Source organism: Choristoneura fumiferana, chromosome 10 (genome assembly GCF_025370935.1).
Source record: "Choristoneura fumiferana chromosome 10, NRCan_CFum_1, whole genome shotgun sequence".
Lineage (NCBI taxonomy): Eukaryota > Metazoa > Arthropoda > Insecta > Lepidoptera > Tortricidae > Choristoneura > Choristoneura fumiferana.
In genome coordinates this window covers 9,680,822-9,693,774 of record NC_133481.1, presented here as the reverse complement: position 1 = coordinate 9,693,774, position 12,953 = coordinate 9,680,822, and the positions used below count along the sequence as shown (strand labels likewise).

General features: G+C 34.8%; 2 protein-coding genes across 2 annotated transcripts in view; one reads left to right on the top strand and one right to left on the bottom strand.

Moving 5' to 3' along the window:
* LOC141431748 (medium-chain acyl-CoA ligase ACSF2, mitochondrial-like) overlaps positions 1-12,953 on the top strand; it is a gene marked incomplete at its 5' end in the record, with an annotated part of 134,319 nt that overhangs the window by 79,907 nt on the left and 41,459 nt on the right. The gene's annotated exons all lie outside the window — the stretch shown is intronic.
* The window catches only part of LOC141432051 (uncharacterized), a 53,484-nt gene that overhangs the window by 22,306 nt on the left and 18,225 nt on the right, over positions 1-12,953 (bottom strand). Inside the window, 2 exon segments of the mRNA XM_074093424.1 lie at positions 270-371; positions 6,438-6,539. Of these exon segments, the coding sequence (XP_073949525.1) occupies positions 270-371; positions 6,438-6,539 (204 nt within the window).

The following is a 12,953-nucleotide window of genomic DNA, read 5'->3' as shown; positions in this document are numbered from 1 at the left end:
TTCCTGTTTAAAATAATTGAGAAAAATATAATTCCACCGCTATTTCGTTTAACATTCTCTTGAACACGATTAGGAGAGTTGTAATTTGACGATAGAAATTAGGTATAGTACTACCTACTCGTGCGTATTGTACTTAGATAATAATTGTATCCACATAGAAATAGGCATATATTCAAAAATAGAAAAACAAAACAACTCAACGATATATCTACGTGTTGGCAAAATACAAAGATATGGAGACACAATAAAAATATAGTGATTTGTCTCACCCCTCCAGTAGCAAACGGGTCGACACCTCGCTTCGTCAGCAAGAGCTTGACTATATCTTCCCTTGAATACATCGCCGAGATGTGTAGTACATTGTAGTTGTCCTGTCAAAAAAAAAACCTTTAATCATCTATGTAGGTACAATATTTTTAACGGTAGCAAAATCAGCTGATTACAACCATGTATACAGTAGACTACTCAGTCACTAGTCGACAAGATGTATCCGGGTTTAGCCTTATTAAATTGCAGTAAACTGTACATACTATGAAACCAATCTGTAAGTCGAGTGGCTAGATTACGAAGTTATTATACTTATGTAGCGGCAACATAAACGTTTCTTATTCATATACTTCGACAGTTCCTAATATTATAAATGCGAAAGTAGCCCTGTCTTTCTGTTACAGTTTCACGTTTAAAGTGCCGAACCGATTTAGATGAAATATAGTTGTAATGGTTGTACTATTATCTATTCTGTGATACAGTATGGAGATATAGTCTAAGATCCGAATTAGAAAGGATTTGCATCCATCTTTTTAATGGATGAAAAGTATTTTATATAATTTTTTGTATGTTAAAAAATATATCGTGAAAGGATTGCTAAAAAAATCCTGGCCAAACTATAATAAAAAAATCCTTTTTGTTTAATACATCAGGTCGATCAATCAATCAATATTATTTATTTGTGAACATAGGTCATTAGTGTTACAGGTGTTACATAAAATTGGGTGGTATCGCTATGCTTCGCTATAAGGCATGCAAATAGCTGGCACTGATATATGAAGCATGCTATACAAATGAAATAACTAAGTATATACATAACAATTATATTCATGAATTTAATGAATAAATTTGAATACCGACAGTATGAAGCCTATAAAATGTATAAACGTTGGGTTGTCTATTTTATCGTGGCATAACTACGGGTTGGCAGGTTTATCAATGCTAGTTCTTTTCATCCAATTAATCTAGCGCTATTTCACTGCAAACATGATGATTTAGGGTTACCTAGCTCCAAATAATCTGGTTCAAATTTGCATGACAGTCGTAGTTTTTTTTTACTTTTTGGCCAGGAATTTTTAGGCAACCCGCTCGCGGTAATTTTTTTTTCATACTATATCTAATATATAAAATTCTCGTGTCATAGTGTTTGTGACCAAACTGCTCCGAAACGGCTTGACCGATTTCTATTAGATTATTTGTGTATATTTGTTTGGTAGGTCTGAGAATAGGACGTAAACTACCTATTTTTCATACTTCTACGCGGACGAAGTAGCGGGCAACAGCTAGTTAACTATAAAATGCTTTTTATTAAATAAACGGATGAGTGAAGGTCGTTCTTAAACGGATCTTCTACTACCTAATTACTAGTGCTACATAATAGTGATATTTACATGTAATAATGATGATATTATAAAGTCGTCAACAAAATCAATGAAGGGCCTTTTCAGCAATGATTTGGCATACCTACGTTGTTATTACAAGTACTCCGTCGCGATAATTTGAAGTTTGCGTGCGTGACATTGGTCACCTTCAAGCTTGTTTGGTGACGTCACTGTTGTGAAATTGAAAAACTAGTGATCCTGAGTCAGTTCCGACGTGACTCAGTCAAGATTTGACATTTTGATTCCTGGCGGGTCAATGTTCTGCTAGTTATTGATACTTATTATAAGTACTTGTTGTATGTATGTATGTAGAATGATGTTGATGATAATACAATCAACAGAAATAGTACATTACTGCAGAGGCCGGAAAAGACTTGCGGGCTGCGACTGAGTTTCTGGATAGGAATAGGTACGTTGGGGTAATACCGGATGTGGGGGAAGACCGTAGCAATCAAATTACCGCTGAATTTGGCTATATTTCTTAATGTTGGCAACAATGCGCAAGACGCCATTTTATTCTGTCTCGGCCGCCGGTCTCCGACAACCTCTCCGTGATGTCGGACGCGTGCTACGCGCCGTTAAACATAGCAAGGTAATTTTCGTGTTTTTTTTGTCTCTCCGTTCTTACTCCTGTAATTCTGTTTGTGTATTTTGATGAAACTGGTGCTTTTTTTGTGGTTATTTTGTCAGATTAATTAGTTTCACAAGATGGTAGTTAAAAAAATCCGGCCCAAACAGACCTATGATCGCTGTAGACCGATATCCGATCTTATCCCTCGCAGTCAAAGATCGGAAGAGATCTATCCGATCTTTACCCATTTCAAATACAGCAGTGGTTGTCAAATTTGCAATTTTCATGATTGTTAAAATGTTCTCTGTGATTTTAAATGTGATTGTCAGAGCCCGGAATTTTCGCGGCAATTTTGACATGTCATAGTGACTTCTCATCTATCGACATCCGACATTCAATATCGATATTATATCTATACACAACATAAAAGATTAAACACTTTTAGTGTTTGTTTGAGGTTTTATCGTTAAAGAGCGATCTCTTTCAATTAACTTTCCAGCAATCGAAAACGTGAAATAGACGTAAATATGGATTATGCAATGAAAACAAATAATAGTTAACAATTTCTCTTCCCTTTATTGCCATAAGTTATGAAGATTGACAAGAACGAATATGTTTGTTAGTTACCTCTAAACAATACACGACTACAAAAGTTTTGTTAACTATTGCTTTCTTTGCTACTTAACTAATATAAAGTGATTCCAAACCTAAGTACTTACCTACTTAAATAAATCATTTGATAATTACAAGAGGCTTGATTCATGATTATTTTGTTAAAGGTTTAATATATGTTAATTTTTACTAGTACCTTATACCAAATTATGAGAATTTGTTAAGATTATTACTTAGTTCAATATTTTTAAAGACCTGGAATATAAGTAACTTGTTGGGCACCTACTTATTTTTTGTTTTAATTTTTGTCCCTTTTACTATTTCTTATATCTGCTACACATATTCCATTTCGTTACACATAGATAATATTTACACAAAGTTTCAGTAAACCACTAAAAGTTTTATAAATATAAATCATAAATAGAAATTATAAAGTATTTAATAATTATTATGGGTAACCGTTATATATCATATATTTTCTGTTTGTTTTGCTAGTACCATAAAAATTTTTGACACAGATTTGCCTAAATTTTGTATCAGGGGCAAGATCGGATACCAAAATACGAAAAAAAAAGAATCTAACGGGTATACTTAAGTTTGTAGTTATTTGTGGCTCCAATTTTTATACGTTTCAGAAGGGATAGCATCGGATATATTCCTTTTAGAGACCTTATTCTCTAAGCATTAAAAGTGCCTCTACATCTCTTTCAGGCTCTCTCAACTAGTCTGAAATCCGTCCGGTATTACCCCTGGTAATCCTCAACGTACTTATAAGGCTGGCAAGTTCTTTCACGCCGAGCCTTTAGGTGAAACTAAATAAAAGCTTGTAAAAATATTTTAGTGAACTTTAAGTGGAAGCTAATAAGGTAAGAAGGAGAATTTCATATGAATTGTTGTGTGCTACGAAACAGTTACAGTTGGAGTGTTTCGCCTCTTTCTAATTAAGCTAAGCCTCTACGGCGTAGAGCCTCGAGGCTCTACGCCGTAGAGGCTTAGCTTAATTAGAAAGGTAAAAGTCGATGCGTCGTGCAAATCTTAAGTTCTAATTCTTGCTCTAGTTCAGAGGCAAGCATGTACTTAACCTGGAACGACATAACCTAAAAGATGAAACTTTAGTTGGGATTGAACTGTTTTTTTTTACTCTTTATATCTGGAATCGTTGGCATACTATTTCTGTTTATTTGTAGCATTTAGAAATCTAACCCCCTGTTTCACCATCCATTGATTAAATTTATTTGACGGATAAATGTGATGCCTTAGAATGAAAGAAAGTTAACCTTTGAATGATTGACAGGATATCGGAAACGAAAGTAGAGTATTTGTTAATAAAATAAATAAATAGAAACTCCAAAAACTTCCACCGACCATACCAATCTCAAGTTAAGCAAAGCTTTTAACTTGGTTACTAGACGACTGATAATTCTTATATATAGATAGATAGGAAAATAGAAAAATCCAAGATTGCAAGCGACTGGTCTTACCGGGATTCGAACCTAGGACCTCTAGCTTCATAGTCAGGGCACTATAACAACCACTAGGCTGTGCGGTCCGTTTTAATAACGATATACCTAATCTTAGTGCCATCTATTAATTGAATCAAGGTGCTTTTATGACTCGCTGGCGCTGATGGCGTCATCTTGTTCTACATCGCGCTATCACAGTTTCTAGGCTCGAATGCGTAAACACAACTTACAACTCTCTTTCTTTGGACTTTGGACCGCATAACACATGCTAGGAGAGAGATAGCTCTAGTGTGGGGTTTCCCGACGGCAACCTAGTTAATTATGTTCTTTCTTGCTACAGTTATCAATCCGAGAATTAAGAGTATTCAAAATACCTAAATACCATGTTGGTATACTTTAAGTTAGTTAATATGTACATAAGTAGCTCCGATCAGTAATACTTACTCAAGACAATTTCTTTAACGATCGCCACTAAAATTAATTTACTTACGTGACATAATTTCTAAGCATTAACCAAAACTTAAGCCTCGGTTCACGTGGTTTTCATTCATCGTAACGGGGCGCAGGGCGTGGCCTCGATGGCCTGCGGTTATGGGCATAAATCGCCGCTTATCGCTCAATCTGTGACGTAGCTAGGCCTTAGGTCGAAACTAAAGCACTGAAATAGGTCAAGTCTGAGATGTAGTGAAAGCTATTTGACATTGCTTGTGGTGTTTGCTTTGTGACAATGATGTAGCTCGAACGGTTTTGAAAGTTAGGAGTTAACTAATTGTAATTATTCTCTATTTTATGGAGTTTTTATTCTTATTTGTTGCTCAGTGAGACCGCTTCTTCTAGGCTACATTAAGAAAGAACACAGTGGGCAAAAATAAGAAAACGACTATACTTTTATGACCTACGTACGAGTACCTTCATCAAGCGCGTCACTTCATCTAAGTTAAAGATTTTAAGCACTATGAGGCCGATGTAGTATTTAATAACATATTTGTAATTCAAAACTTACTATCTCACAATCACGCCGGTATTTCCCAAAAATGTCTCTAAAATCCCAAGGTTTTGCATTTCTATTATACTAAATTATTATATAGAATCCGTCAAGTCTGAGAATGTCTGGCAACAACCTCGAAACTTAGTCCTGAAAGTTGCAATTTTTAAAGCATTTTTTCGTTGTCGAGTCGACAAGGTCACCTGTCGTCGTTATGTCTTGGAATTTATGCTACGTAAGATAGCGAAAGCGTATAGTTTTAATTGCTTAGTTGTTTAGTTGCAAAGAATATTTCCCATAACAAAATTCTCGTCAAAAAGTGTTTTTTGTGCTGTACAGAAAGAAGCGTGAACGCGTGTGTTTGTTGACCTTCTTCTTATTATACAAGCACACCAACTTGTTAAAGTTGCTCACTATTCCGTCCCCTAAACTGTTGTCTTGATTGGATACATATTTTGTGACAATAAAGCTACCCGCTTTTTTAACTGAATTGAAGTTTCTAGTGGAAAGCAGGCTTGATATTGCACTACGAGCTCAGCTCACGGCAAATTGCTCCATCGTTCCACTTTGCCAAGACGTAAGGTCGTAATTACGAGTACTCGTGTGTTCTAAATTACTTGTACCCCTAACATCGGGTGGCCAATCGATATCACCTACTTTTTCTTTTTAATAATATGCAAAATTATGGGTGCCAGATTTAAGTAACCTATTTGCATAGTATTTATGGATATACTTTAGATGTTTACACATGGTACGCAATTCAGATTATCAGAAACACATATGGCCTTTCCATTTCATGACCTACCTAGTCCTAATATTGACTAGTGACTACCCATGATTCTATTGTTTCACCACAAAAACAAGCCACAGTAGCTAACTTTTTGACGAAAGAGTGATCTTTTTTAAATTTTTCATTATTAATGGCATTAAACAACTGATCTCAATAATCTCCTTAATCGTATGTAGAACTCAGCGTAGTAAACCTGTTTTAATCATTACTATTATTATATCCTAACTCTTAACACTGCGGCTGAGATGTTTTTAAGGTTTACGATTAATAAAATGGTGAACACTATTGGATACACAAGGAACTCCTTGGAGACCTTTTATCGGCAATTGCCGTCCATTAAGATGATAATGATAAGGTTTATACTCACATTGTTTCTTGCTCCCACGTCAGAGCCCAGTTCAATGAGCCTCTCCACGAACGATGTGCGGTTGTCTTTCACGGCGTACATAAGTGGTGTCATGCCAGTGGTCTGCGGAATGCAAAGATAAAGATAAAGATAAAGATAATTTATTTGTCAAACATGAGTTCCTATATACAATTATTAAATTGAATATATAGTTGTACAATAATTTGATGTCCTGTCCTTCATGTCTTGCCTTTCTGCATATAAATTTTTACTTATGAATTTAAATAATTATACAATAAAAAAAAATAGGAAATAATTAACAAATAAAATCTTTTGTGATTATAGAAAAAAAAACATATGAAAGGTAATTGTCAAAGTGACAAACGATAATTTGGTGAGGTGTGTTATTTTGGTACCTGGTATACCTGGTAATATAAATTTCAAATATTTTTCTTTAACATGTTTGTATTTTCATGCAAATCAGGGAGAGTTTGACGTATGATTACATGTTATGACTAACGATGAATCCCCACATAACGCATGTCAGCTATTTAAAACACTGAGATTAAAGCTAATCTGTTGCTGCATCATAAACAACATCGACGTTTTAATTAAAATTGTAGCTAATGTTGTGGTTTACAATTTTTCTCGTAAACAGAGTACCTATTTAGAATGTCTGATCTGACCAAACGTTGTTTGGAGTGATGGCAGACGTAAATATTTTATTTAGCTGTGTTAACTAGTCCATTTCTTTAGTTAGATATCAATTTTTTGAAATTCTTACTGCCGTTGCTTTATGTATTTTAATTACTTTCTCTATCATTATAGTCCAATATTTTATTTATTTAGTGCATTAAGTCTGAATTTATTTATCTGATCAAAACTAATTTCAAAGAAATAGATACTAGGTATAATGATGAATATCATTATTTTAGACCAAAAAAATTGCATTCCGGAAAGTTCAATGTGATTTTAGACATGTGAATATAAGTTATGTTAGAATCGTCAGGAACTGGAGAAGTTTTTGTGATATTGTAAGAACTGAGAAGTTCCTACTTTATTTATTAAGTTATGCCATAAGTTGAGCTTGAATTTTGATTTTTATAAAATTATTGATTAAATCATGTACAGTCGGAGTAATAAAAGATTCGTCACCTTAAGATCTATTTTCCTTTGCTCAGTATGAGTAATAATCTGCTTTACCAATTGAGTATGACATACTGCATCAAACTGTCAACCTGCTAAACATATGTAATCTTGTTTAATAAAAGGTCACAAACACTGTCAATTAAATAGAACAGAATTTGATTCAAACTCTTACGACGCTGTTTATTAAAAAGGCTTGGGATCGATATGAAACTAGATATATGTTAGAGGTGTATACTATTTTGACCCTTATTATCATGTCAAGTAAGTATAATTTGATATGCTCTTGTGTACTTAGTGCTTTGGTTTCAAAACGTACTAAGAGTCTATGACTGTATAAAGGAATCAATTTAATAACTGACGAAGATTTTCCTATTCCCACTGTATGGGCATTGCCGAGCATTGGCGATCCCTGGCTTCAAAAAGTATTAGTATTACTAACTATTTAGACCTACTGTGTAAAATAAATACTTTGGATATAACATGTTGAAAAATCCACAATATGATATTAAATTATACAACACGCATGCTCGACGTAGCTCAAATTAAATAACGATATTTCGTGGTGTAGTAAGTAGTTTAATATTTATCTGTGTTATCCCTGTTTAAATCTTAATTCCCACACTTTTCCCTTACACCTATTTCTATAGATGAACTGTTGCACACGTGGACGATCCGTGTCATAATAAATAACACCCAGTTTGTTTAACGACAAGAAAATTGCACAGTTATATTAATGTTTCTCATTAGGAGTCCTTGAGGCTGTCACGGGAGCCTTTAACGGAATAATCGCTGTTAATATTTTCAGTTTAGAGCCGCTGCCTTTAACTTCCGTGCAGATAACTAGCTCAACCAAGCTTTATATTGTGGTTCAAGTTATCAGATAGAGCGATTGATGATTTTAAACTTATAAATTTTAGGGCAGGTTGATTTCTATATAAGGTTTTCCCCTCCTGTCTTTTAAAAATCTTAAATTGAACAGCAAATCAAATATTTTGAATGGGGAATTTAGTAAGACTACTACCATCTTGCTCGCTAATCCTGTCGCGAAGCAGCAGTGCTTGCACTGTTGTATTTCGGCGTGGAGAGTAAGACAGCCGGTGAAATTACTGGCACGTGAGGTATCCCATCTTAGGCCTCCAGGTTGGCAACGCGTCTGCAATACCCCTGGTTATGGGCGGTGGTGATCTCTTACCATTAGGAGACCCACTTGCTCGTTTGCCATCCAATCGAATAAAAAACAAAACAACGACCGTAATCTGACATGCTAAATTATAATTAATTGAATTAAAAATAATTCAATTGAGTTTAATTAAAAATAATTCAATTGAATTTAATTAAATTGAGATTAATTGCTAAAGTAATAGGATTAGTGGCAATACACTGAAAACAAAGCGAGTTATATTACTTAAACCATTAATTCGCATCTGATTTCATCGATTAAACTTTTTTATTGTGTGCCAACCTAACTGAGAGTCCAGAGTACAATTGTGTGAGGCGCGGGAAGATTGGAAAGGTTCATTTCGACTCTTATAAACTTTTAGCATTCCTGTAGTTAGTAGCAACATCTAGCAATATTTGGTTGCTGAGCGGACCCGCCTGTCACAGCATCTTCTAGTAAAGTAATCCAAAATATATATTATATGTAAAATAGTACCGTGAACTACTGAATGACGAGGAAATTAAATTGACTTGAAACTTGACGCATAATACAGGTCTTGAAGTTTTGGATAACAGTATAAGAAATGAGGCTTCTTTTTTTTCCTTCTCGCTTCCACTCGTAACATGAGCATCTCGGAATTAGCAGCCCTCTTGAAGTGATTGGCTCCGAGTGTGCGCGGCCTCGCTTTAACAATTATACTAATGATTTCTCCACATAAACCATTATTTTCCTCAATTTGCTTCACACTTTTCACCAGCTTGACTTTGAAGTCAAAGTAAAGGGCCTGTATACACACTAAACTCTTTTTTTCTTCTTCTAAGACATTAAGGGCTCTTATTAATAATACTCTAGTGTATCACCTCCCGTAGTTGCTACGTCCTTATAATTATACAAATGACTGGATAAATCCATACTAACTAATATTATAAATCCAAAAATGTATGTGTTTGTATGTTTGTCCGTCTTTCACGTCGAAACGGAGCGACGGATCGACGTGATTTTTATGGGCCAGTGAGTGACATAGGCTACTTTTTATCCCGAAAAAATGCACAGTCCCCGAGCGAACTGCGCGCGATAACCGCGGCAAAGCCGCGGGCTAAAGCTAGTTGCATATAAAAGCTCTTATTGCAGCTGAGAATGTTTTGTAGACAAGTCTAGAAGGGTAGGCACACCCTAACCTAGCATTCGAAATCGCCATTAAAGTGTGGAACCATACAACTAATGGCTCGATGCAATTTAGGTAGAGACAATATATTACTGCTATTGTTAGTACGAAATGACCTTAACATTTCCAAACGGTTAACTGGATTAGTACCTACGGTCCAAGCTGAAATGGCAAATACAAAATGGTAGCCACTATCCACGTAAAAACAATAATTTATTAGTCAAAGGGCATTATACTATATAGGTTGACTACCTATACTGAATGTTACTTTCGCGACTTTCACTCACAATTAATGTATCTTTATCATCATCATCATCATCCCAGCCTATTTAGAATACTTCCCACAGCTGGGCACAGGCTTCCTCACAGAATGAGAGGTCTTGGGACGTAGTTCCCTCGCGGGCCCAGTACGGATTGGGAACATATTACTGAATGTATGTATATCGGAACTTAATCATGACTACTATTTAATTTTATTGTTAAAAATACGTCGACGTTTCGACCACATTGCTAATTGCTAGTTGGTCAACTGCTTACATTATAGCCGTGGCCGAAACGTATAGAGGTAATGATAATGATAATGATAAATTTATTTGTCAAACATAGGTAAGGTACAACAAACAGATCTTATTTAAATATTTCATAGAACTCTATGTTTTGCCGTCAGGCGTACAAATATTTTGTAGTTACACATTCGTTTAGTTGTACATCCAAACATTCTAGCGACTTAATAAAATAAACAATCAAACATGCAGCATTGATTAAAAAAAACTCAGTCAAAAACAATTTGTACAATTAATAGCAGTAATATAGTTCAATGTTGTATGTCATTTCCCATCTAAATAAATAATTCTAACAAATGATTAGGTACATGTCCAATAAAAAAAATTAAATAAGGAAGTCACAGATAGGGTAGTATCATGGGTACACTAAGTATATTCATTGAAAAAATCATTAATTGAATAAAAGCATTTCTCGATTAAAATTGATTGTAAAGCTTTTTTGAATTGGTTAGTTTTTTGGGCTGGTATTCTATTAAAATATTTTTGGTCCCATGCCAATTATACTTTTTTTCAATAAAGCAGTGTTACAAGGTATGACTGTTACTTTTTGGTCATGTTGTGAACGTATCGGAAATCTGCGGTCTTGTGATGTACTCCTAAAAAGATTCGGGTTGGACTCTAATTTCAGCGAGAAATACATAGTAGTCGTGAGAGTCGTCAAATATTGTTGTCATTTCATACAAAACATTTTGTCGATACTTTTTAACCATACTGTGGAAATTCCATTTATTACTACGCTAGACTTTACCCGCGGCTTCGCACGCGTAAACCATTAGATCTGGCAGTTGAATTGGAATTCCGGGATTTTACTGGATTTCCATGGCAATTCCCAAAAAATACATTAGGATTTCATTAACGTTGCACAGTCGCGGAATGAAAAGATTGACCACCTTAAAGTCTGTTTTTGCTTGCTCAGTATAAGTTATCAGTATCTGCTTTATCGACCGAGTATGACATTTTCCGTCATAATGTAATTCAAAAAGGCAACATGTGCTTGCCACGTGTAAATGAATGTATTTGAAAACTGGTCAACCTTTTTATTCTGCCGCAGTACATAAAACAACTGTGCCTAATTTCACGCCTCTAAACTTAGCGGTTGTGATTTCCAGTCTTCATCCCGATCCCGTGGAAACATCGGAAAAAGTAGCCTATGTGTTATTTCAGATCTCCAGCTATTTATATACCAAATGTCAACCAAATTCGTCTAGCCGTTTTAGCGTGAAGTCACAAACTTTCGCATTTTTAATATTTGTAAGATTTCTGCTCCAATATCACTTGGTGACAATGCATACACCATTTCCAAGGCAATTTTATTATACACATCGATTAATCGTCCGTAATCGACCCCTCGCCTCGCTCGACCATCTAATTTCCGCAAGTCCTGGATCCGCGAATAACGTTTTCGTGGTAGGACGCTTCCTGTGCATTGCAATATCCGCTGTGTAAAGCCTTTTACACAAATTGTTAGAACTGATTGAAGTGTTGACCCTCGGCCTGATTCTGTAAGGCTTAATGCTATGGCAAACGCTATTGTTGCAAACTTGCTGGTGAACTCCTTGGAAAAAGTTATATTGCTTAACATTTAGTTAAATTCAAAGTTGAAACTAGCCAATGCCATCCGATTCCAAACTAAAACGGAGATTAATTATAAATACGGAGGTATACCAGTATATTCGATGAATAAGTAAACCCGAATCTAGATAATGCAATTAATCTCTAACAACTAGCATTACATTGCGGGGCAGATGAGTTTACGAGTTATAAGCCGATAAGTACCTATTATTACCTAAGCAACTAGGTACGATGCGAAAACCTAGTTTCTTAATGAAAATTCAGCTTAAAGTCAATATCGATAGCCATTGACCTAACCGAATAGCTGTTGATTTTATGTAATTATGTTTCAAAATATGCAGCGTCATATCCGTCGGGGTATCGTTGTACAAAGTACTAATAATAATAATATTGATTAATAAAAAGGCAATCAATTAACGAACATAACCAGGTTAACAATGCATATTTCCAATTAAAGGAATTGTTTTTATAAGATTGTCTTTTATTAAACTCATCACTTCATCCTTGTAATTTTTTTAATGACATTTTTCTTTGAGTACCTACATATTGTTATGTATTATTTCGCTATTGGTATGTATTTCGCTAGTATTTTTTTTTTGTTTTGAAAAATTTCTTTCTGCCAAGTTTCTTGCAGCGCATTCTTTTTGGTAATTATGGTCTTTCCGAAAGCGCTGGTTGTTTAAAAAGGTGACATGTTAAAGAGCCCTTTGTGGCCTACTTGCAGAACAAACTTTTTGATTTTGACTTGAAAAACATAAAACACATACAAAACACATAAAAAACACAGAAATTTAGAGCCAAGGGTTAAGAAAAAATAAATTATAACTATTTATAATCAATTAAATCCTATAGTTGATTATAATTAGGTACATTGATATAATATAAACTGGAGCAATATCGTATTTCGACTTAGTCGTGGACAGTCGTGT